General features: G+C 39.3%; 4 protein-coding genes across 8 annotated transcripts; all 4 read right to left on the reverse strand.

Annotated features, from left to right (window-relative positions):
* Nucleotides 1–144: 144 nt before the first annotated feature.
* LOC148981419 (putative G protein-coupled receptor 148) lies at nt 145–1,529 on the reverse strand. Its single transcript, XM_089131085.1, has one exon. The coding sequence runs from the start codon at nt 1,520–1,522 to the stop codon at nt 410–412; it is 1,113 nt and encodes a 370-aa protein (XP_088987211.1). The 5' UTR covers nt 1,523–1,529; the 3' UTR covers nt 145–409.
* A 15-nt stretch (nt 1,530–1,544) lies between these two features.
* On the reverse strand, nt 1,545–7,613 carry LOC120495488 (putative G protein-coupled receptor 148). 2 transcript variants are annotated; one of them, XM_089131086.1, is made up of 2 exons: nt 7,493–7,613; nt 1,545–4,494 (listed from the first exon to the last, which is right to left on the reverse strand). In XM_089131086.1, the coding sequence occupies exon 2, from the start codon at nt 4,394–4,396 to the stop codon at nt 3,446–3,448; it is 951 nt and encodes a 316-aa protein (XP_088987212.1). In that variant the 5' UTR covers nt 4,397–4,494; nt 7,493–7,613; the 3' UTR covers nt 1,545–3,445. The 2 variants fall into 2 exon arrangements, with proteins under 2 accessions (XP_088987212.1, XP_039551043.1); XM_039695109.2 differs by lacking the exon at nt 7,493–7,613 and adding an exon at nt 6,411–6,546 and having other exon boundaries at nt 3,032–4,494.
* Nucleotides 6,068–9,374, reverse strand: mterf4 (mitochondrial transcription termination factor 4). The gene is made up of 4 exons (XM_039695108.2): nt 9,290–9,374; nt 8,201–8,579; nt 7,493–7,677; nt 6,068–7,340 (listed from the first exon to the last, which is right to left on the reverse strand). The coding sequence occupies exons 1-4, from the start codon at nt 9,314–9,316 to the stop codon at nt 6,939–6,941; spliced, it is 993 nt and encodes a 330-aa protein (XP_039551042.2). The 5' UTR covers nt 9,317–9,374; the 3' UTR covers nt 6,068–6,938.
* A 26-nt stretch (nt 9,375–9,400) lies between these two features.
* On the reverse strand, nt 9,401–25,662 carry pask (PAS domain containing serine/threonine kinase). Of its 4 annotated transcripts, none has more exons than XM_039695103.2 (20): nt 25,412–25,662; nt 25,098–25,285; nt 24,470–24,594; nt 24,133–24,300; nt 21,807–21,941; nt 21,014–21,148; nt 20,369–20,549; nt 19,806–19,990; nt 18,776–18,887; nt 18,620–18,688; nt 16,789–16,963; nt 15,003–15,943; nt 13,161–13,336; nt 12,926–13,081; nt 12,568–12,693; nt 11,869–12,003; nt 11,542–11,741; nt 10,569–10,702; nt 10,339–10,482; nt 9,401–10,211 (listed from the first exon to the last, which is right to left on the reverse strand). In XM_039695103.2, exons 2-20 carry the CDS (start codon nt 25,273–25,275, stop codon nt 10,027–10,029), a joined length of 3,660 nt encoding a protein of 1,219 aa, XP_039551037.2. In that variant the 5' UTR covers nt 25,276–25,285; nt 25,412–25,662; the 3' UTR covers nt 9,401–10,026. The 4 variants fall into 4 exon arrangements, with proteins under 4 accessions (XP_039551037.2, XP_088987213.1, XP_039551035.2 ...); XM_089131087.1 differs by having other exon boundaries at nt 24,470–24,687; nt 25,098–25,331; XM_039695101.2 differs by having other exon boundaries at nt 24,470–24,687; nt 25,412–25,661.
* Between the last annotated feature and the right edge of the window lie 124 nt (nt 25,663–25,786).

Below are 25,786 nucleotides of genomic sequence, written 5' to 3' on the forward strand. Positions count from 1 at the left end.
AGTCTTCGTGTATCCACTATAGGGTTTTTTTTTTTTTTTCCCAACAGGCGATGTCACAGGCTACTATGAATTACTAGGCTAAATCTGATGTGCAAGACTCTGAACAAAGCATATGAAGGCTGGGAAATGACTTAGTATTTTTTTTTTATTGATGCGGGTCTAGAAATAAAACGTTTTAGTAACAAAATGCATTGTGTAAATACCATCAGTAATATAACAACACCAAAATAAACTACAACTTTTTGAATATTCACACACATTCTCATGCATTACATATTACTTTCCTCTTGTGAACAAAACCACAGTTGAGGATCGTTAGAGCTATCAAATGTAAGGTTAACTGAATGTGTTGATTAAAAGCTCAACAACACGCTTTCAAATGTCTTTTTCTCAGGTAAAATAAGCATCTTTATAGCACAGGTGTGATAGTTCTTGGCCTATTCAGCCGAAAGAACTGGAACAGCACGCCGCACAGTTCTCTGTAGCGAAGCCCATACAGGTACGGAGCTAAGGCTTTGGGTAGGATGAGTAAGACGTTACACACAACCAGGGACATCCACAGGTTTGCTCTGAGGTCCAGAGTCGCACTATTGTGGAAAAGCATCAGCTCGATCTCCAAAACCAGCAGGGGACAGAAAGCCAGGAACAGGTGGAGATAATGGATGAGAAATGTTCCTTTAGCACGGGACGAGGCTTGGCCCTTCCACACACCTGAATTACGTGTATAAAAGTAGAGGATGAGGTAACCAGACAACACCAGGAGGAGGATGAAAATGATACCGGTGACTGTCAGCAACATTGAGACATGGAGTGGGTGAAAGTGGCTAACAGTCAAAACCATCAGCAAAGGCAGGGAGCAGATGTGGAGGGCGCAGGGGGCCGTACTATGGTACCACAAAAACATGCCAACAGCTGCCGCAGGGAAAAAGACTGAGACGACCCAGATGGCAGCAACTGCTCCGTAGGTTCGCGACACGGGCCACACTGCCAGGTAGCGAAGGGGTGCTATTACAGCAAAGCAGGTATCCATCACCATTGCTGTGATACTAAGTACACCAGAACTGTACAATACCGCGGATAGGAAGAGCAACATGGCACACGGCCACTCTGTCATCAACACACCAGATAAGTTGATGCAGCCACTAAGAATATTCATGCAAACAAAGAGCAGGTCGCTGAAAAGAAGATTGGCCAGGAGGAGGAAACGCGTCTGCTGCCGCAAGTCAACGCGGGACAGGATGCGTATTAGAAGAACCGGAGTGGTCAGCAGAATGGCCAGGAAGGCCAAAATGGGGCACATCTCAAGCACTTTCATGTGGTAGGGAGGGATGAATCCATGCCACTCGTGCGCAAACATCTCCGCTTGGCTCTCAGAAGAGTTGGAATCATTCGAGGAACGTCTGTGAAGCTCAGCTCGACCAGACCTGTTGTACCAATTGCCAAATGAACAAAGCAGAGATATAAAAAGGTCTTCCTCAGCTAGGTAGAAAAGCTTAGACTTTCCCTCCATCAGAGTTTCCATCTCTTGGCACGTGTTTGCACGTCCAATCCAAGGCAAAAAGAGCGACGGACAGGTAAATTGGTCTCTCCTCCTCTCTTCTCGCTGACTGTGTAAGTGATTTAGGGGACAGGTCTGTCACAGACAGGCTTGTAGATGGTTTCCGTGGAGACGGAGAAACGGGTAAATATCACTTCACAGCTAAAAGGATGAGAATGAGACTGGGATTTTGCACCAAGGCATAAATATTGATATGTCTTCCTAGAATCAGGACTATTGCGTAACATTTACACTGTTATTTTTGGACTGATTGTTTAACTTGGAGGACTAAGTGCCTCAGGTTAAACATTGAATGCATATAGGAAGACACAATCATGTAAAAATCCTGTAATGTAAATTTATTTATCTTAAGAGAACAAAACAGCACTATCGACCAGTACTTACAAGAGTTTGAATCAATATTGTGGTCATGAATAATAACATACAGTATATTGCTGGGAGAATCTCACAAAAAACTGTCAAGAGATGTCCTTAAAAAAAGAACGATATTTTGCATGAAAACATCTAAGCCTGTTTTGTTTACATATGAGAATGGCATGCAAAACAATCTTATTGTCATTATGATGATTATCCTGTACACACACCCACACATATATACATACTGAGTTTTGTTTCCACATGAAGACGATGAGAATTTGGGGAAATTGTGCTCAAATGTAATGTCATATTGCTAAATATTAGGGTAATATTAGAATATGTATATTAAAATTATATATAGAAATATTAGTTTTTATTCTGAGTTTTGTTTCCACATGATGACGATGAGAATTTGGGGAAATTGTGCTGAAATATAATGTCATACTGCTAAATATTAGGGTGATATTAGAATATATATATATATTAAAATTATATATAGAAATATTAGTTGTTGTTTTTTTTTTTACCTTTTTATTTTGGTGTAAAATCTGACCTGGACATTTTGAGATATTGAGATTCACCCAGTTGCACTTGATATAGTTTTATTATAATGAATAACGGGATTCGCGCATTTAACAGCATTCAATGTTTAGTTTACAAATGTAAATAGAAAAAGATTTAAATATGTGATATTTCATGTTAACAGTTAAAATGCTTTAATATAATATTAATACGAAACATTAAATGTTTCTTTTGAGATCTCTTTTTGGCTCAGGAGTTATTGATAATAATATTGTGGTCATAAATAATAACATACAGTATATTGCTGGGAGAATCTCACAAAAAACTGTCAAGAGATGTCCTTAAAAAAAAAAAAGATATTTTGTCATTATGATGATTATCCTGTACACACACCCACATATACATACTGAGTTTTGTTTCCACATGATGCCGATGGGAAATCGTGCTCAAATATAATGTAATATTTCTAAATATTAGGGTAATATTAGAATATATATATAGAAATATTAGTTTTTATAATGAGTTTTGTTTCCACATGATGATGATGAGAATTTGGGGAAATTGTGCTCAAGTATAATGTCATATTGCTAAATATTAGGGTAATATTAGAATATATATATATATATATATTCAAATTATTTATAGAAATATTAGTTGTTGTTTTTTTACCTTTTTATTTTGGTGTAAAATCTGACCTGGACATTTTGAGATATTGAGATTCACCCAGTTGCACTTGATATAGTTTTATTATAATGAATAACGGGATTCGCGCATTTAACAGCATTCAATGTTTAGTTTACAAATGAAAATAGAAAAAGATTTAAATATGTGATATTTCATGTTAACAGTTAAAATGCTTTAATATAATATTAAAACGAAAAACATTAAATGTTTCCTTTGAGATCTCTTTTTGGCTCAGGAGTTATTTAAATTCACTCTTCTGCAAATTAATCCTCCAAAACTTGTTATTTTGCAGGGTGACTCTGCTTTAGCTTCAAGTCCACTCTTCTAGGCTGCACTTCCCTGACTCTGATGTCTCTTCTTCCACAACACCTGCTGGACAGTCTCGTAAATCTCGCGATAGCGCAATATGTACAGGTAAGGAGTGCAACAGCGTGGCAACAACATCAGTACGCACATATTCACCAAGTTAATCAACACTCCCACCACATTATCCTTTGCTTCTTGCTTTAAAAGAGCCAGCTCGATTGCAAAAACCAATGCCGGTACAAAATACATTATGAGCAACAGAGCGTGTGCCAAAAGCGTCATACGCGCCCGGGAATAGCGACTACGCCATATCCCAGAAGTCTTGGTGATGACGTAGAGATGTATGTAACAGTACACAATGAGAGCAGTGCAGAGGCTGATGGCGATGATGAAATACAAATGAACCCCAACGCTCATTTCTTGCTCCAACGAGTGCAACGCAATCAGCATCAAACACACTGGACGCCTCTGATGGTTACTGCCCATCTCCATCTCAAACAGCACTAACAAGGAGACCGGACACACTGCGACCATCACCCATACGCACATGATTATCTTCTTGGCCCGAGATGGCGGGAGAATCTCTTTGTAACGTAATGGCCAACGCACAGCCACATACGTGTCGACAACCATCAGTGTGACCGTGATCACAGAGCAGCTGTACGTCATTACCATGCTCACCATCATAAACTCACACAGCGAGTAGGGCATGTGCAGGCCTACAGAGTTGCAGGAGACCATCGCAAGGTTTATGGTGAGGAAAAGCATGTCGGCGAAGAGCATGTTTGCAAGGAGCAGGTAGCGGTTCTCTTGGCGTAGCGAAGGATAGCACAGTATGCAGATGGACAGAATGGGGTTGACCAGCATTGTGACCGAGGTTAGCAGAACCGTGGGGATGAGGAACAGATTCATATGTCTGGTGTCCATTATTCTGTACCACTCCACAGAGATGTTAACAATGAAAGTCATATTTGAAGTCCAATGACGCGTTACTCAGAGAAAGCTTTTGGGGTGAAGAACAATTGCTCCACGGTATGCTGAGACTGGAGCACATACAGCTTCTCTACCTACAGAAAACAGAAAAAAAAAAAAACATGAGTACAGAAATATGTACATCACCATACACACCTGTAAACGTAGGATGAGGCTGCAAAAATATTGAACGTTCTTCAAACAAATGCAAATTCAGTTTCATTTTTTTTTTTTTGTAAACCAGGACCAGAAGTAAAGACAATACAAGAAATATTCAAGACGCATCCTGCAAATACACTGTCCAATCAAAAGCTCTATAGAATAAGAAAGTCTATCCTAATATTACAGGCAATTTATCTTAATCTTATCAGAACTGTCTTCTCGACCCAAGAGTGAAAACTCTTTTACTCCTCATGTTGTTCCAAACATGAGTGACTTCTTTCTTCAGTGGAACATAAAAAAGCTATTTTATATATATATATATATAGTATACAGTACTGTGCAGAAGTCTTAGGCACACTAGTATTTTCGCCTCAAAGAAATGGTTTTAAGCCAGTTATTTATATATTTTGTTGTAGTGTCTCAGTAGGAAATATCAGTTTACATTTCCAGACATTAATTGTGCCATTAATTGTAATAATCCAGTGAAATGTTTGAATGCACAAGGATTCTGACAACAGCCAATGCTCCACACGGAGGTCGGATCTCACCATCCTCGAGTGCATCTGAAATTATATGAAGAAACAGAAAAGACTAAGACCAGAAGAACTGGCTTATAAATAACTATATAAATAACTGGCTTAAAACCATTTCTTTGAGGCGAAAATACTAGTGTGCCTAAGACGCACAGTACTGTGTATATATGAAGAGTTCAGATGCAAAAGCCTCTAAATGCCATTTGAAATTTTCTTCTAAAATGACCATTTTTATCAAGCTTGTATATTTAAGTTCAGTAATTTCACTTAAATGACAATTAATAGGTAATCTTCATTGCCATTTAAGTGAAATTACTGCACTTAAATATATAAGCTTGATAAAAATGATCATTTTAGAAGAAAATTTCAAATGGCACTTAGAGGCTTATGCATCTGAACTCTTCATATATATATATATATATATATATATATATATATATATATATTTACATTACAATGAAAAAAACTCAATGGTCACCCAAAAGTAGGTACCTACATTCTTTAAAATATCTTTGCTTGTATTTCATGGGAGAAAGAAATGCATAAAGTTTGGAATAACATGAGGGTGAGTAAATGGTGACTGAATTTTCAGGTTTGAGTCAACTTTCCTTTAAATGGTTAATATAGCCTGAATTAATCTTCCAGTTTGTAGTTTCTCCAAAAAATTATGGATAAATGTTACATTAATCATAAAAAACTAAAATCGAACCATTTTCTCCATTCTCTCAACACAAAATTTGATAAACACAAGTTGTTGTTTTTTTGTAAATCATTGTAATGTCTATGAATTTCTAAGCATCTCATTCCAGTCTCTAGTAAATGGACCTGAATGATGAACAGAGAATAAAAACAAATAGTCCAAACAATATACCTCTAATTAGAAAAAGTTAATTCGATTTTCTTGCAAATTCCTGATAACACTGCATTTTTTTTAAAAAAAGAGAAAGAAATGCACAAAATGGGTGAGTCCATCTTTTCATGAAAACATTAAGACACCAATTTAATGTATACAAACATACTTTTGAGTGAAACTGAATCAGCCTTATTAACCTAATTACAGTTTCATCTGAAATTGTCAGTCACAGTGCCAAAATGTTCAAACGAGTTAAGCAAACCAAATCTATGCAAATGTGTTGATTTTGTGCTAGAAGCTCTTATCTCTAATAACACACCAAACATTGTGACATGGCCGAGTTCCAGTACTATTCCTGATCCACAAAAACACTTCTGTTCGTTAGACAAACAGTTCACAGAGGAAGAATGAAATATGGTTGTATCGACTAACAATCGATTAACTGTTAAAATGACTCGCGTACCTGTTCCACTCATCCACGTGAAGTAACCTCTGCTTCCATCCAGACCTCCATTAGACTAATGTCGCCCCAGATCAATACCTCCCGACTCTGTCCTTGTTATCAGAGAGCAGGCGTTCCACTGATGCGCACAGATCCGTAAACCATCGCACGGCACTAACGCTCTTTAAGCTCTCTATGGTTACTCAGCATTTGGTGTAAATTGTGCTGACCCTCCCCATGACAGGCCGTTCAGATAAACTAACACTAACACCGTTATTACCTCAATGTCCCACGACACTACTATGCACCTCATATCCGGAGCTAAAAGCTTATAAAGCAATAAATGAGATGAGGAAGTTTAAACAAACAAATAATTGACAAAAAATGTTGGCATGACCACCAGTCCATAAACAAATTATGTTTGTATTTGCATTGTTTATGCAAAACTGATACTATCATGTATTACTCAAAAAGAAAAAAAAAAAACATTGGTGAATTTTGCTGAATGAAAAGGTTTATTCATTTTGATTGATTTTTATACAAAACGCCTCATCTCCTGTCCTTCTTGTAACCAGTGTTCCAGTGATGCTTCCTCCTGTGCTGTCCGTCATCATCATCATCTTTATCCTCCCCTAACTCCTCGTCCTCATCACTGCTGTACTCGTCCTCCCTCCCTTCTTCCTCCTGCTCTCTCGTCATCAGTTTACGAAAAACATGGAACTCCTCTACAGTTGCCATGGCGACCTGCGTCAGGTAGGTTTCCTCTGAGACGCAGAGGACGTCGTTGAGCGGGGGGTTGACGATGAGTGTTTGGCCCTTCTTGTCTGGCGTCTGGTACAGTCCCCTCCGCTCCAGAAAACAGTGACGACACCGAAGCTCAGACGGAGACATCCGGAACAACTTCGCCTTCAACATCTCTGCTTGCCGCACACCCATACGGAAATATGCATACTAGGGGGGGAGGCGAGGTTTGAGTCAGTTTGCAACTAAACACTGCCCTGTGAATGCCAACTCACGAGAAAGCCATTCACAAGGATAGTTTACTATAAAATCACAATTCTGCTATTAAGTACTATGTAATTAGAGCAAGGGACAATTCGTACCTGAAATTTGTACTCCAGCTGGACCAAATCCTCCTCTAAAACCTCAGGTGAGTCTCTGAGGATGTCTGTGACCTGTTGGACGGTGAAGAGGCATTTTTCTTTGAGCAATCGGGACACCATGTTTACCCTCTTGATAGGCAGGACCATGATCTTGGGGTAGTGACTGATCATCCTCTGCAGACTCCCTGTGGACAGATTTCAACTTGACTGGCATTCAAACTGGGGTCTATGGAGTAGTCCATTCATTTTTTTATTTTTACAAAATGTATTTTTAACAATGAGGAAAAACAAAACAAAAAAACAGTCAGAGACAATAGTCTTGTGGGCAGAACTCTGAAACGCGGGCGACTCCAGTTTGAGTTTAGGCTCGTGGACCCCCCCTCCCCACAAATAAAGTTGAATTTATTAATCAAGTTTATCTTTTATTTGAATAAGGTAAAATATTACTTGATACAAAGTAAACATTTTCCAAATAATGTTTTCACACATTTACACCACCATTCTAAACTTTGGGGTCAGTAGAATTTTAATAGTGTTTTATTGAGCATTTATTCTAAATAAAAAGTAATTTTATAAAGGTCTTTACTGTCATTATTTATCAATATAATGCTGAACAAAAGTATTAATATATATAATATATATATATATATTTCTGACCCCAAACCTTTGAACGGAAGTGTAATTTTCCTACCAGAAAAGATACATCACCTTCTAACAATCCCATCTTCCTCAGATGATTGATGCGCTGCTGTAGGTCTGCACCTTTAAGTGAATATACCTCTGGACACTTTTGCATTATTTTCAGGATACTGGAGGGATTTAATCCCAGGAGCAACAGTGCAGTCAGAACAGACGGAACATGTTTCCCACGGCTCTTCGTTGCACCTTCATGCATCTCCTCGGCTTGAGTTTCTGAGAAGCCCATTTCAAGCAAAGAGGACAGAGTGAGCTGGGTCACAGGACTGTGGGTGACCTGACCGGTGCGGGATGGATTCACATGAAGGGGCTCTTGTGTGGTGCAGAACGGCATATGACCTCTGCTCGCAGCCACAGGACAAACACGCCATCTCCACATCCATTGCACCATCTAGAACACAGAGAGAGGAAGCAAATGCTGTTCAATACATTAAATAGTGTTTGGACAATAAATCTGAGGCCTGGTTTCACAGACAGGGCTTAGATTAAACCAGGATTGAACCTTTTTTAAAATTAGGACATTTAAGAAGCTTTTATAAACATTCCTTAGAAAAAAATTATTACTGGTGTAGATCTTGAGACCAAACAGAAATTGCTTTCAGGTAAAACAGCTCAAACATGCAATTAACGTTACTTTAGCAGCCACTTATGTGTGTTAACACATGTGTAAACACACTTATGTGTGTTTGTTGAGATGTAACTGTTGAGGGGCTATATATTATTTTTAACCAGATTTAGCTAAACGAATGGAAAAGTTTTAGATGTATGAATGATTGTGACCTTGCACTTCTAATCATCAAAGCAGACGTTACTTGCTAAACTATTTTTCAGGGGGGGGGGGGGGGGGGGGGGTTTGTAACGTTGTTAATACACAGATTTTCTAGCAATCACATGAACGGTTATAATATTAAATACGCAATTAAACCATTTGTATAATCAGATTCATCACAATTGTTACTCTGGTTCTCGGACTCTCTATGATACAAAGATAAAGTTGGCTGCACCGCGAGATTCGCGACATTTTCTTACAGCTGTTGAACAGTCAATCAAATGTGTCTAATTCCATAATTTGGAAAATGTCTTTAAGCATTTCGTCCTCACCTGTTTTCTGCAAACATGCGTCCCCATATCTGTGCCGCGTCAAAATACACCCGCGCTGCAACAACAGCCAGAGCTCAAGAGTTCCGGATATTATTTCAACAGAAGACGTTATTATAAACTGTAATCATTTTTATTTAAGAATTCCTGTGACAGTAACATTTTCTAGAGGCTTTACAAAGCCTGTGAGCAATTTGAAATAAAACAAGCCAAAGCAAACAGAAATTATGCCAATAATTTATTCACAAGATAAATATTGCAATGTTAAAATTAATTAATATGTTCATTATTTAAAAGGTTAAAAAAATCAACCTAAAAATATTTTAAAAACTCTGAAGGCCTAATAACGCACATCTTAAAGCTCGGGTAACCCGAGCAATCTTTGTGCTCGGACAATCCTTGTGCTCAACACCTTTACAACAAACAGCAAGAACTTTCTACATCGCAGAATACCATGTTTTAAACTTCTATGAAAGGTGAAATACACAACACGTTTGATAAATACACTCCTATTCCTTCACCAAACACAGACATAAAACTGTATCTTAGCAACACAGATTGCTTCCATTCCCAGTCACACTTTCCTTTTGCTCTTTGGACGGACTAGCATCATCAAAAAGGACAGCAGCAGGTGGATGGAGAGTTCTGCAGAGATTGTGCATTAGTGTTCATGGTGACATTAGATGTAATGTCATAATTAGTTGGCCAGAATGCATTAGTGTTTCTTTCACAACAGTTCCTCACTCGTCTGTGAGGTATTTCAGCAGCTCGGACTGCAGAGCCGCCATAGTTCTCCTCTGCTCCTCATCCTCCTCCTCATCTTCATCTTCTAAAGGAGTGTCATCAAGATCGTTTTCGGGGTCCAGGTAGAGGATGTCTGCTCGGTGCACACATGACGAGTTGGAGTCCACATGCTCTGTGGATTCTGAGACAAAATCGTATTTTGTATGAAACCTTCAGCATTGGATTTCAAGTAAAATATGTTTGACTGAGCTGAATATTATCTTTTGGTAGCATAAAAGGCCATAAAATTAAAAAACTAAAACCAATACCGTTGCTGGAGGGAAAGACCTCTCCCCACGAGTACTCTGCTAGATTTATGGGTTGCTGTATCCACTGTGATTCCAAGAGCTCCTCTAGATTCATTCTCTGATCGACGACTGGGTGCAAAAGACCAGCCAACAGTGCATGCAACTCTAAAACAAGAACAAAGCAACAGGTTGTACAGTAATGTCACGTCTCAACTCGATTCTTATTGCTGTGATGAAGCAGATCTTCAAACCTGTAGAAATCTGGCATGGAGGGTGGAGTCGGGCCTGCAGGGTTTCTTCCACACTGCAGAATGGGTTTTCACTGAACAGTAAGGTGTATAAGAGCACTCCTAGAGACCACATTTCCAGCTCTGGACCCTCATATCTAAATACATCAAAAAACACCACAATGAAATATGGAACTTGCAGTCTAATATTTCATCTTTAAATGCAAGCACAGATGAGTGGACATACACATTTGTGCAAAATTCCATTCTCATAATTTTAGTTAAAATTCTCATCCAGTTTTCACTTTAAGTCACATACAGACAGGAGCCATCTTAAAAATAGTCTCGATAAGTCAAACCAAGAGCGTCGTGTTGAGTGATCTGAACTGTATGAAGTTCAGCGAACTTCTGAACTGTATGAACGGCGTTCGGGGATCGACTTATTGAGACTATTTTTTAAGATGGCTCCTGTCTGTATACGCGAAGTGAACTGTCTTTATAAAGTATCTTCTTATTAAACGGTCTGTACACTTATAAAGTTCTCAATGCTTCGTTTTGCATGTATGGACCCTCATTATGTTACTGTGTTAGTGTGGGGCTATTTTGAGCCTTGTTAGTGGTATAAACTAGCGATTTCTTTTTACTTAGTCAATGCCCACATTTACTAGCATTATACGCTAAACAGCTTTTAGAGATAAAACTCTTTACATTCGATTATCATGACAACATCTCAGAGAACGATTGACTAGGTACCGATGTTTTATTAGACCAAAGGTTCATTGTTTGCCGGAGTTCTCCTTTAAGTTGAAATAGTTGCCAAGTTCCCCTTTAAGGGCATTGTAGTGATATCAGTTATCCTGTGAATGTGTGGCTCTTTTTATAGACATGAATAAATAACCCACGTGTTACCTGATCCTATCCTCTATTCTATCCTATCCTTATCAAGCTAAGACACACAGATGGAACTGAGACGGGTGTGTGTTGTTTCAGTACGTACGGGTTTCCCTGAAGCACCTCTGGTGAGCAGTACTCCAGAGTGCCACAGAAGACGTAGAAAAGCTTTCCGGGTTCCAGCAGGGCAGCTGAGCCAAAGTCGATCAGCTGGATATGAAAGTTGGAGTTTATGATGATATTTTCATCCTTTATGTCCCTGTGAAGGACTCCTTTGCCCCGCAGGTAACTCACTGCGTCTACCAACTGCGTACAGACACATAGAGAAACAGTGAAAGAAATATTCAATAAAACTTTACTCCAGAGCTCACATCAGAATATTATAGGACCACTGACTACCGACACATGCTAGTTCTCATAGCCTGTTCCTCACCTGTCTGAAGATGTAGCTGGCAAGAGGCTCGTCCAGTCTAGGCTGCATGTCGATAAACTCAAACAGGTCTAGTCCGTCCCCGTGTTTCTGCATAACCATTTGGAAGAATCCCTCATTCTCAAACACCTCCAGCACCTGCAGCAAAAATTTAGGGCACTAAACGTCAACCACAGTGAACATGCTATAATAACGATTGCATTTTCTCAGGATTCTTTGATGAATTGAATGTTCATTTATGTAAAATAGAAATCTTTTGTAACATTATAAATGTCATTATTAAAAAAAAAAAAACATTAGAAAGTGAAAATTTCATGTCATGGGACCTTAAAGGGAAAGGTGTTTTTTTTGGCCATTTTGTTCTTCCGGTTTAAAAAACAAAGTTGACCCAACATCACGAAAAGTAAGGTATATGCATTATTTCGGAGTAGTGATTGGCTTGCGGAGCACGGATGAGAAGTTTCTGTGAGGAACACACTGCAACATTGGCAACGCAGATCACAGTTCATATCCGGACTAGAACAAGAGTGTTTCAAGTTTTTACAGACATATTTCTCAGTCTCCTGTTCCAAACACGGGGGTTTCATAACACTTTAATGGCCAATTTATTTAAGCAGGAGCCATGTTTGATCATTTTATTTTGGCAAAAACAATATATATTTTAAATATTTAACATATAGTCAAAGAGTTCTCCGAGTGTACCTTCACAATATTGGGATGTTGCAAACGAACCAGTATGGCCACTTCCTGACTGATCCGGCCCAGATCAGGATCATCCACCCAGCATTCACTCACCACCGCACTTTTCCTAATGAATTTCACAACCACCTGAAATTGAAGTGAGTGATAATAAATTCATCTCTTCAGCAGCTCATATAATTGTCCATAAATGATTGAATGGACCCTACAGCACTGACACTAACTCAGTGTGTAAACATCCTCTTTTAAGAACCCTGTCTAAGGTTTGAACAACTGACATCAACATTATCAGGTTATTATCTCTCAACCGGATAAATACGAGTGCATGGACAGCAGTGAGCGCAGAAAGAGTGTCACTGACTTCCTGTCCACATATCCGTCTTGAAGCGAGCCAGACAAAGCCGAAGGCTCCCTTTCCAATAGAGCGCAGTGGGCGGTAGTTTTCCTCAAAATAACCCTCACATGCTCCGGACTGCTCCAGGTCCACAGAAGAATGTAAAGGATCTGAACGAATTGCCTGAAGGAGAAAAAAGTAGTTGCTTAAGAAATGAGCTTTTTAAAGCCCGTCTTCTAGATTAAGTAGTCATGCAGATCACCTCAGCAAGGCTGCAGGCAAAGGCCTCCTGCTCTGGGGCTCCTGTCCTCACTGTGGGAGACATTGTGCTCTGTAGCGCCTCCGGGTGGTGGAGCAAGAGATGACTCCCACTCAGCCAGAGACAGACCAGAGAGCTGCCGCTGGACAGGGACACCCATCGCACATCACACTGCACCTCTACACAGAGTGAAAAAAAAAGATGCGGAAAATTACCTGAAGGACTCATGCACTGAAACATCATAAATCTACTGGAGAAAACATGGATGGTGCACATGGCATACAGAAAGAGTACACAGTGTGAAATGGAAAAATTAAGTACAGTAAGAGATAACGTACAGTCATTATCACAGAATAAGCCCAGGCAAGGTTCACCCTGAAGGGCTTTATTTTTGCAATAATGACTACAATATCCATCTTATTACATGACTACTTGCCAAATAAATAAATGGATAAGAAATGTTGATTGGAGTTTATATTATTTTATCATCTCACTTGTGGTTTACATGTCACAGCATGTTGAAGACTGTAACTGTGGGGTTTCAAACTGAATATAGGACAAATCCTATAAGATCATGATCAAGATCACTTTGGAACGCCACGTATGTAGACTGTACGACCCAAGTTTGCATAGAATAATAAAACGTCATTATCCAGGGTTGGCCAGTTAAGACCCAGCGATTTTATCGGGGTTGCAAAAAATAAATAAAATCCAGCTTCAAATCTAGAGAGAAATCACTTAACATGCAAATTGCAACTGTGTATAGCCAGCATGTAATAGGCTACTTTAAAACTGATGTGGGACATTAGACATGTGACTGCATCTCAAAAACAGGACTGGTTAAATCATCGTTCTTATGTATCATTGTTCTTATGTAATGATTGCATTTTTGTCTGACACAAATTGGTTTCCATAGACATAGACAAGGAGTCTTGGACACAAATGCAATCAATCACCGGTAGAGCTCCTTGGGTAGACTATAACCAATTAAACAGCTTATATATGTTGGTAAACATCGCAAAATAATGTTTAAGTGGTGAAGTTTTAGCACCACGTGCTGTCGATCAATACGGCATTTCCTGCTGCGTTTTCATCGGTCAGTTAAGCCATAAATTATTATTAGTCAATAGACATAGGTCATATAAAAACACTGAGATGAATCATGACCGTGCTAAATTTCTGACACTGTTAGAAAACTATTGCAGGCTATCTTTGGTCCCAAGTCGGTGTCAGCTGTCTTTGAATCTCACTGTATGATGTTGGACCACTGTTTAGGAACCACAACCACAGAAATCGCCACAATTGGTCATACTTTTGTCTGGGACAGCTCAAAATCGAACAATGTGTACCAGGAACTTACCAGGGATAGTTCATAAAATAAAACATCATGTCAACATTTAATCACCAAACAAACTGTTAAAGGTAATAAAAGAGTATATTTTGCATAGAATGGAAGTCAGTGGGCTCCAATGTTGTATAGTTCCCAAAATATTCAGTCAATGTTTTCTTGCTTTAGCTGAGTTTCTAGCCATCTACTGTATATGATGATTTACAAACAAAAAGTTTATGCTCACCATAAAACTAGTATTGAGAGGGGGAAAAAGAAAAGCTATTCAATTTACAGCACTAATTAGCCACAGAAAGAGTGATACTATTTATGAAAGTAGCACCGATGCTATAGACAGTTTAACAGTCATTATAGAATTTTTTTGCCACTCAATGCAGCGTAATGGCAAGTAACAAAAAAAAAAAAAAATATATATATATATATATAAAAAGTTCTACTCAATAGGGTCATTGTGTGTCCCTATATTATTAAAACAGGTGAGGTAGAGGTTGACATACCGATTGGCGTTCCGTCTCTGTTGTAGCACGTCACATGAATCCTGCCCTCTGGAATGGAAGAGTTCACCTTGACTTTCTTAGGAGTGGAGGTGGCAGGGTTGTCGCCTGGCAACAGCATTCCACCCCTCCCCCTCCGGAGATCCAGAGCTCGGCCAATGTCATTTTCCGAAAAGGAATTCCACTGTTCCCGAACTTTGGTAAGATGATTTTTTGGCAGTTGCTCCAGGGTCTTTACCTGAGGGCTTGCCTGCCTTTCTTTAGGTGATGGGGCAGTTCCTTGTGTTTCTTCTTGCCTAGAGCTGACATCTGCTTCTGCTTCAGTGTCTGACTCTACAATGAAGGGTGAAGGAGTACGCAGGAGCTCAGCAGTGTCACATGAGGTGAGTGAATGGTTAAGATCTACAGGTGCATTTGGGATCTCAACGCTGTCGTTCAGGTCCATCTCTGACATGGCATGAACAATGACATCTCCGTTGGAGTTCAAATCCAGAAAAGTGCTGCCAGATTCCACTTGCAGACATCCCTGCTGAGACTCATCTATCTTTTCCGGACCAGAACCGCCCACAAGCCGCTCACAGAACCCAGATGATGAACCACTGCCTAGGGAAATCACCTCAAAGCTGGAGTCCTGAAGCTGGGCCTGCTCTGAACACCGACAGGCCTGTGTGTGAGGTTCAGGATGTGGTACAGGGTCACAGGACTTTACCGGAGCTTCTTTACGATCCGAGTTTTGGCCTGCCTTGGAAGAATTTCGCCCAGTGAAGAGGCGCCCAAATGGGCCACATTGAGCGGGAACCATAGCTGAAGGGCAGGTCCTGTGGACCTCCAGGGACTCCACCAAAGCAAAGGTCTGTAGCAGAGCGGCGGTAGAGTTGGCAGAGTCAGACTCTTGAGTGGTCACATCCACAATCTTCTCGCAAAGCTCTGTAGTGTCATCCAACCTGAGATAAACAGAGAGAACGATGTCAAATCATGGAAATCTGCACTAGTCATTGTCGTCTTTTCTGATCTATAGAGCTTATTCAGAGCTGCACCATGACAGGTATGAAAGCGAGGCGGTAAAATTGCTGTGTTCCCAATGACATCCGCTATAAAAAGCTCCTAGATCACTTATTTTCCACAGCTCATGCTGTCTGGAATTTGTCTACTGATATTTTTTGGAAAGATGTTTTTGTAGAGTTTCCTCAGGAGAACAATCCAAAAAACACCTTAAAATAAAAAGTACCACCCACTGAAGAGATGCATGTCCCTCACAGACTCGCTTTCATTCCCGTTAAAAATGGGAAGATGGCGCTGCTGTGAAAAAGGTCTAAAGAGTGCTTATTTTATGACATGAACAGAAAGACGATACATATTTTAAGTTTAAGTGGGAATCACACAAAGACACGCCCAGTTCATATTTCATCACAAAATCAAAATATAATCGATTCTTCAGAAAGCAGCTTATTTTTGAAAGCCAATTAGGAAAATTGAAAAATACAAAGTGAAATTTTCATAATTAAGACAATAATAAATGGTACACTACATATAATAGAAAAATAACATTTCAATTTATTTGTTTATTTAAATCGCAAAAATATTACAAGCAACAAATTCTGCAATGACAATCTGCAAAAATGTAATATAATAATAATGGGTTTCACTTCCTTTAGTACTTTTACTATAAGTACTTTTTTCCCCAGGTACAATATGACCTGGACATGTTTCTGACAGACTTTGAGAAATTCACTATAAATCTGTGCACATCAACAAAAGCTAAATGGTAGGATTTAGTGAAGTATCTAACCCATTCAGTGGTGTGGCGGTGACAGCAGGTGAGGTCATGGTTGGTGGGACATTGCTCTCCTTCTCCAGTTTAGCGATGGTCCCAGTAAAGATTCTCTTTCCTTTCCCAAGACCCGCTCTCCTACGCATGGCTAGATGCACCATCACACTGTCACCAGCAAGCACTGTGTTTAGATCTACACATCATCCAGAGACAAAACAGTGGTTAATACATAATGAAAACAGAAATCATTTATTCAACATTGAAGTTACAGCAAAAATCTCTCATTCAAATCAGTACAGGAAAAACAAAACAAAAGTAAAATAAAAATAATTTAAAGGGGTCATAGCCTGGATTATTTTAATGTTTCCTGGGGTGCCCATCTATTGCTAGTATGATATTAACATCAAAAATGGTCATAATTTATAAAAAAAAAAGGCATTTTTCCATGCCTGATTTTAGCCTCCGATTTCAACGCTGTTTTAAAGCAACAAAAAGTAAGATTTTTTATCTTATAATTAATCTTATAACTAATATAATTATCTTATAACTTTCCAAAATCATTTCAGTGGTTCATTAAGTCATAACAGGGTGAAAGGCACTTCTGGATTCGCTTTGCGGTCCTATATCTGCTATAACCACACTATGCAAGATTGCCAGATCGCGTTGCGTTTCTGTAGTTCTAATGAGACCTAAGAAAACTACAAATTTCACCTGCTTTACGTCAAGCCTTACAAAAGTCATTATTTTGTTTTTCAATACATCATACTTTCATGAAATCATTCAAAATACTTTACCTTGTATGTGAACATCGTTCATTCCTAAGCTGGATATTCGACGAGCTTGCGAGCGACGATAGGCTGTGGTAGGCTAAATTATTTACGACAGCGGTAATGGACAATTCCGCTTCCAACCTGTAGGGCGTCCGCAGAGGAAAAGTTACTTGGGTCACGACTGCTGTGACACTTCAGTGTAAACGCCCACTGCTGTGATTGGCCGACACATTTGCATATGAAAAAGCTAGCATTACATGTGGAACTCTCTAAAAGTTTTACTACGTTTTGACTATTACAGCGATCAAGATTAATGAATCGTGAAAAGTCTTGATCATCACATGAAAGGTCGCAGTGAAGAGTATTGAGCAGATGACAATCTGTTGATCGCCTATGAAATAACGCCCGTCTTTCACCAAATAACAATGCAAGCACAGTAAGAGCTTTGTTGTACTGTACATTGATTTTGTGATTGATTTTTAATGAATTTTGGCAAGTGTCCAGATAAACACACTGTTTGATTGACAGCTTGGGCAATTGGAAAGGATGCGTTCAGTTCACAGTTTAAATAGGATTATTTTCATCCTTCTAAGAGAAACAATGTGAAATTGATTGTTTAGTCACTGGTTTTGCTGAAGCATAAACAGTATTGAACGATATTTTGAGAGATAATCTGTCTGAACTTAAATAATTATATCAGAAATCATTGATCACAGATCAGGCATTAGAATAAACATGACTACCGTACTTACAAGTTTGTGGCGTTGCTGGCAGATCCATATCATAAAAGTCTGTTTGCAAAGCCTGCACCAAAATTTACCAAATAGTCTGCATTGAAATACACCGAATACAAACAAATGAGTCTCCACATTTTAGATCCTGTTGTTTGCTGGCCTTGGTTTCAATAAAAGCAGTTTTTGGAATAACAAAAGTTTTGAAACTTACAGGGTATTTTTATAGTAGGCTACAACGAACATGACAAAGGATCAAGGAACATTTGAATTCTCATTCTATGACCCCTTTAAGCGACAGCAATTCAAATTTAAGTGTGTATTGAGCAAATCACAGTAAGAACTCACTACATGTCTCCTGTTGGTCATCCTTAGTTGAGAGCATGTCAGTAGTGAGGGCAGAACATCTACAAGCGTCTGAGAAGTAGGCAGACAGGATGAGAATGGATTTTAGAACAGCATCCCAAGCTCAAGTGTGTGTCCTTACAGCACATGTCTCTTTACCTGTGTGGCTGTCAGAGGGGACGCATGCATCTCGTGGATGAGATGCAGGCTGGTCGCTTCGTTCCGCAGCATGAACTCGCTCATAAAATGCTGGTATCAGGTATGTGATGTTCTACACAGGTGCAAAGAAATGCTGTTAGCATATAAACTAGCTTCGACACATCGCTTACAGGTTGGATCAGCTTTCACATTTAAATTTACATATTTGTGTTATTTCCCCCGAGGGCATTACCTTTATAAAATGCATATTGTGTGGATGTGTGAAACACCATGTGATTACAGAGCTGTAAAACTCATTAGCTGATTTCTTTCAAAATTATTATAGACCACTAGGGCCATGAGTCGAACATGCCCACCGAGTTTCATTCTGATTGGGCCCTGTTAACCTCGTCTAATAGGTGCTCAGATTTCATTGGCTAATGGTGGCCATGTTAGATATGCAAATGTCCTCATAGAGTAGACTATCATGGCACCCGGGACAAAGACACTGCACACCAATTTTTAAGTCAATCAGACTAAAGGTTGGGGGGGTTATAGCCATTTTCATGTTTCCCCCCCTGTTGTAGTGGCACCAAGTGTCCAATCACTACGGTTATTTTTACCCCCTTAGCCACCATGAATCAATTTCATCTTTTTTTTTTTTTTTTTTTTTTACAATTGTTGATATTCAGACTCCAGAGAATATTTCTGCACTGGTTTGGTTTTGATCGGGCCAAAAACCTATGACTAGTTTACCAAGTTGGCCTAGTTGGTCACAGTGGCCATTACCTTCTATGAATACTATGGAAGGCAATGGCTACAGTCACATGTCTGGTCACCAACATTCTTTAAAATATCTTCTTTTGTGTTCAACAGAAGAAAGAAACTCATACAAGTTTGGAACAACCTGAGGGTGAGTAAATGATGACAATTTTCACTTTTGGGTGAACCATCCCTAAGCATATCTTTATTAAAAAGGTTCTACAGACCCTAAAAAGTAAATCCCAGCAACACGGGACAAATAAAAGGGAATGTTTCATAGCATCGCTACCTTTCCATGTAGTTGACTGCTGCTGTATCCGAACAGCATAGAGCTGAAGGGGTTGTTGAGACTGTGAATGGTGCCGTTGGGCAGGAGCGTCAGGAGACAGCTACTGGGAGCAAACACACACACTGACCCAGAGTACAGCACACCAGTGCTAGGGGACAGGACACCACTCGTACACGATTTACCACCTGCAGGACAAGAGTGCACTGTGTTGATCATACTGAAAATCAATAGCAATTTGAAATTTAATTGAAATGTATTTGATATAATTACATTTATCAGCAACTTTCTTAATTAGATTGGACAAACACCAACAAGAAACAATAGTATAAATTTTCAAGTCAGACAAAATATTGGAAATGCACTATAACTAGCAACCTTGGGTTATTATAAATAAATCCCCACATACAGAGAAATCTGATTCACAGTTAAGAAATCTGCATATTTATATTTTCGATGTGAAAGTACGAGACACAACACATACTTAAGATTGACTGTGTTTGTGACTTAATAAAAAAAAACAGTTCTATAACTCTGCATGCACTGCAGTGAACGAGAGGACGGACCTGAAGGATGTCGGTTGGGCCATCGAGAGCTTAGGAGTGAAGCATCAGAAGGTTCTGGATGTGGTGATCCATTCATCTGGAGCAGTGATCTTCCACAGGACACAGCGGCCTGCAGGCGGACACATGCTGGAACCACCAAACCAGTCCTGGCTTTCACAAACAATCTCTGCATACGCAACACCTGAGAGAAAGAGCAAAGAAACAAAGGTGCACAATAGGATTGTTTTTGAAAATGAACCCAAATCAAAATGATTAAAAACACTTGTATATATTAATTAATTATATATAAATATTGGATGCAAAAAAATAAAATAAATAAAATGCAAATTTTGCCTTGGCAAACAAGTAAAATATCTTGAAGCACTACAATTACTAAAAAACAAAGAGACAAAAACTAAATAGATAAATAAAACCTAAATAGTAATATATATAAAAAAATAAAAATAAAAAGCCCAATATTACTAAAAATGTAACAAATTTAAATGAGAACAAAAAAAGGCAATTCAAAATATTAATAAAAACTATATAAGTATATAAATAATACAAATATAACACTGTAGCACAATGCTGGTTTGACAGAACCAATCATTAAGTTCTGATTCAGACTGTTATTTTTGTTGTCTCTAGCATCATGACAATCATGACCTTGGGAGTTGTCCTGCAGTGGAAGGGAATCTGTAAAGATGGCATAAGAGACATGATTGAAAGTCCAGTCATCTCCTCAGCAGCGTGGTAACCATAGAGATGGGCAAAAGTGGCATCACAACTGAGGACTCCACCCTGAGGAAACAGTAAAAGGAGCTGGAACTTTTCTGGTCCACTGAGCAGCAGCTTTACAATACAATTTCCGTCAATGGCACACTACACTAACCCACCCCAAAAGCTTTGGATCGGTAGGAATTTTTTGATAGAAATCTCTTAAGATGACAAAAGGCTGAATTTGATTAAACAAAATACAATTAAAAAAATAATATTGAGAAATATTTATCAACATTTTTAAAAATCTTTCTATATTAATATATTTCTGTGATGGCAAAGCTGAATTTTCAGCATCATTATTTACAGCCTTCAGAAATCATTCTAATATGCTAATTTGCTGCTCAACAAACATTTCTTATTAACAATGTTGAAAACAGTCGTGCTACATCAGAAATAGAATAGGGAATCAATTTACCGTTTACCGCATCCAGTGTTGACAGCATTACTGATTATAATGGGTTCTATTAGCTTTAATGGCGTCGCTTGCTTCTGGTCTAGACACGGTGCAAGTCACTTTTGCTTAAATATCTTAAATATTTTATTTAAATATCTTACTAACCCCACAACTTTTGAACGGTAGTGTATGCTCTTTTGAAAATAACACTAATGATCAACATCATGCTTACAAAAGCTTAACTTTGTAAGTAAACCTTTCAGTTCACAAGGGAATGAATCTCACATTTTGAGTGAAAGTCACGTGTGCCGTGATTCTCTCCACTCGCTCCAGCAGGAGCTCTGAGATCTGCTGCTGCTCCGATATCTGAAGCCACACAGACACAGGAAACTCAGCTCCTGTCAAACTCACTGCAGTCACCTGTGGAGAGAATGAGTCAGAGCCGTGCGTGACGCTCACATCCAGCACATGAAAGCAGAGATCAGAGCCAAAAGACACTTTTCCACCATCGGGGCAAAACGTTCTCTTTGCTTAATCACTCCATTCCGTGCGGATACGGTCCAGTCGGTATGGCTATGGTTTCATTTTCCACCGTGGCAGTGGGACTGATAATAACAGAGCTTTTTGGAATTAAATAAATTATCAGTAGTTGCCTTGCTAACACGAGAGTTTACAGACGATATGTGATGTAAATAGATGCATCAATGCTTTTAATTTAATATTAATTTGTGTTTACGCTGCTCAAATAGCACACTTAGTCAGCCACAGAGAAACTGGTAGCCAGGCAGCAGACAACAAGTGATCAATCCTGAATGGTGATGACACCATTCATTGAGAATTCAAGGCCGAGAACCGTTTGTAAACAAGCTGTACCATACCAGGCTAAACTGGAAATACAACTGGAACCGCTCGGCTCGACGATGGAAAAGCGGCTAAAGACAAAACGTACAGCATGGAAGAAATTATAAATTCGTGATGACTCAAATAAGTTGAGCGACAGCTAAGTAAATTGTTTACAGTAGGGCCAAAAAGTATTTAGTCAGCCACTGATTGTGCAAGTTCTCCCACTTAGAATAATGAGAGAGGTCTGTAATTTTCATCATGAGGTACACTTCAACTATGAGAGACAAAATGAAAAAAAATCTAGGAAATCACATTGTAGGATTTTTAAAGAATTTATTTGTAAATTATGGTGGAAAATAAGTATTTGGTCAATAACAAAAGTTCAACTCAATTCTTTGTAACATAACCTTTGTTGGCAATGACAAAGGTCAAACGTTTCCTGTAAGTCTTCACCAGGTTTGCACACACTGTAGCTGGTATTTTGGCCCATTCCTCCATGCAGATCTCCTCTAGAGCAGTGATGTTTCGGGGCTCTCGCTGGGCAACACAGACTCCACAAATTTTCTATGGGGTTGAGGTCTGGAGACTGGCTAGGCCACTCCAGGACCTTGAAATGCTTTTTACGGAGCCACTCCTTCGTTGCCCAGGCGGTGTGTTTGAGATCATTTATGCTGGAAGATCCAGCCACGTTTCATCTTCAAGGCTCTCACTGATGGAAGGAGGTTTTGGCTTAAAATCTCACGATTGATGGCCACGTTCATTCTTCCCTCAACACGCATCAGTTTTCCTGTCCCCTTTGCAGAAAAACAGCCCCAAAGCTTGATGTTTCCTCCCCATGCTTCACAGTAGTTATGGTGTTCTTGGGACGCAACTCTATATTTTTCTTTCTACAAACACGACGAGTTGAGTTTTTACCAAAAATGTCTATTTTGACCACATGATATTGTCCCAATCCTCTTCTGGATCATCCATATGCTCTCTGGCAAACTTCAGACGGGCCTGGACATGTATTGGCTTAAGCAGGGGGACACGCCTGGCACTGCAGGATTAGAGTCCCTCTCGGTGTGTGTTACTGATGGTAGCCTCTGTTACTTTGGTCCAGCTCTCTCCAGGTCATTCATCAGGTCCCTCCATGTAGTTCTGGGATTTTTGCTCCCCGTTCTCATAATCATTTTGACCCCACGGGATGAGATCTTGCGTGGAGCCCCAGATCGAGGGAGATTATCAGATGTCTTGTTATGTCTTCCATTTTCTTACAATTGCTCCCACAGCTGATTTTTTTTACACCAAGCTGCTTGCCTATTGTAGATTCACTCTTCCCAGACTGGTGCAGGTCTACAATTTTCTTCCTGGTGTCATTCGACAGCTCTTTGGTCTTGGCCATGGTTGAGTTTGGAGTGTGACTGTTTGAGGCTGTGGACAGGTGTCTTTTATACAGATAACGGCTTCAAACAGGTGCCAATAATACAGGTAACGAGTGGAGGACAGAAGAGCTTCTTATAGAAGAAGCTACAGGTCTGTGAGAGCCAGAAATCTTGCTGGTTTGTGGGTGACCAAATACTTATTTTCCACCATAATTTACAAATAGATTCTTTTAAAATCCTACAATGTGATTTTTTTTTCTCATTTTGTCTCTCATAATTGAAGTGTACCTATGATAAAAAAAAATTACAGACCTCTCTCATTATTCTAAGTAGGAGAACTTGCACAATCAGTGGCTGACTAAATACTTTTTGGCCCCACTGAAATTAAATGCAGTGTTTTATACCACTTTTGCAGAAATAGCAACTAGGTTCCCATCAGAATCCAGAGTTTCCTCCTTCAGGACTTCTACTAGCGTCTGATTGGCTCTTAGTAGAGAGGTCAGCTTCCTTCCAATCAAATCACTGTATGCACAATCAAACAGCTTACAAGCATGTTCATTTGCATCCAAAACCTTGCAAAAAAAAAAAAAAAAAAGAGAGAAAGACATCATTGAAATTGAGAATTTTATGAATAATAGTGCAGCAAAAAGACAAAGTTAAGTATTCCCATTACCAATATAATGTAATGGAGGCCTTTATTTAATCAGAAAAAGGCCTATGATGAGCACAACCGTCTGATACCTGTGATGTGGTGCAGTTAATGGACAGGACAGCTTTATTCGGGTTGATGGTGAGAGATGTGCCTCTCTTCTCTGGAGCGATACAGATGAGCTGTCTGAGCAGAGAGTTCTCCAACACAGGAGACCCTTGATTTGATGACGGAGAAACAGGTTGGAAGCAATGCAGATCAGAAATCTGAATATTCCTCATCGCCACAGATGAACCAACATGAGAATCACCTTTTGGAAAGGAAACAAGTCAGGTAAAAAAAATTATATTCTTTCATTATTTACTCAACTTTCCAAACCCATTTAAATTTCTTCTTCAGTGCAACTGGAACACAAAGGGAGATGTTCGGCAGAATGACAGCTTCAGGGACCGTTCACTTTAATTACATATTACACAACCATTCTAAGTTGGGGTTAGTACTTTTTAAGAACTTAATACTTTTATTCAACAAAGGATGCATTCATTTGAGAGTTAAAACGCATTAAGAAGTGAGATTAATGACATTAATGTTTCTATGGACAAAAATGCTATTCTTATGAACTCTCTGATTTTGATAGTTTAATGTTATTATTTTATATATTTATATTATTTTATATAAGTCCACACATTGTGGCACAGGTGTGGAAGCTGCGTGGCCCACCTGATGCGTCCATGCGGGTGAGAGTGCAGTTGCGTGCGGAGGGAAAGGACTGGTTCATGCAGAATGAGTCACTCTTCATCATACTGCTGATTTTACTGCCATCTTCATCATCATCGGCAGCAGCAGCAACACAAACATTGTCGCCCCTCGGGCTGCTCCTCCGGCCGTGCATCAACATTCCCAATGAGCTTCAAATGAAAGTGGATAGTCCAAAACACGATTCTAACCAGCGACCTTGTTGTTTTCGAGATATGTTTAATCACATATATCGCATAATAAACAAATACATCATGATTGTAGGGAGCGCGACTCACCCACCGCACTGCTGAGCTGTGCTTTCAGTTTACAGCCTGCAGCCTTGGAGACAGCGAGAGGGAGGTTTCCTTCTTTCCTTTTACACGACTTAATTGAATAATAAATAACAAAACAAACACTTGCTTAAAAAATAAAGTTCTCAACTGCCATAAACAGTGTAGTTTCGAAGTGTTTGTTTGAGTGAAGTATATCGCGGCCTAGAATGCTTGGCGGGTATGAATTCGAATTAAGGTGACGAAAGACGAGGGAGAGCAAATGAAAAAAGCGGATTTTGAAACTGACAGGGAGTTTATCGAATAGAAAACATCAGTGGGAGGAGCTTGTTGCATTGAGGGAGGGACGGGGTTTCTATGGATATCAAAGGGTAATGTTTA

This window comes from Pimephales promelas, chromosome 5 (assembly GCF_988280905.1).
Source record: "Pimephales promelas chromosome 5, fPimPro1.hap1.1, whole genome shotgun sequence".
NCBI lineage: Eukaryota > Metazoa > Chordata > Actinopteri > Cypriniformes > Leuciscidae > Pimephales > Pimephales promelas.

Bases quoted from the DNA above. Each gene is read 5' to 3' on its own strand.
- LOC120495488 (XM_089131086.1), bottom strand. From the start codon at position 4,396: ATGACTTTCATTGTTAACATCTCTGTGGAGTGGTACAGAATAATGGAC.
- mterf4 (XM_039695108.2), bottom strand. From the start codon at position 9,316: ATGGGGACGCATGTTTGCAGAAAACAG. The intron at 7,678-8,200 runs GTGATGTATCTT...ATCTGTCCACAG, and splicing joins GAAGATGGGATTGTTAGAAG to GGAGTCTGCAGAGGATGATC. The intron at 7,341-7,492 runs GTACGAATTGTC...CTCCCCCCCTAG, and splicing joins AGCTGGAGTACAAATTTCAG to TATGCATATTTCCGTATGGG.
- LOC148981419 (XM_089131085.1), bottom strand. From the start codon at position 1,522: ATGGAAACTCTGATGGAGGGAAAGTCTAAGCTTTTCTACCTAGCTGAG.
- pask (XM_089131087.1), bottom strand. From the start codon at position 25,275: ATGTTGATGCACGGCCGGAGGAGCAGCCCGAGGGGCGACAATGTTTGT. The intron at 16,964-18,619 runs GTGAGTTCTTAC...GATGATGTGTAG, and splicing joins TGACCAACAGGAGACATGTA to ATCTAAACACAGTGCTTGCT. The intron at 10,212-10,338 runs GTATTGGTTTTA...ATTTTGTCTCAG, and splicing joins GGTCTTTCCCTCCAGCAACG to AATCCACAGAGCATGTGGAC.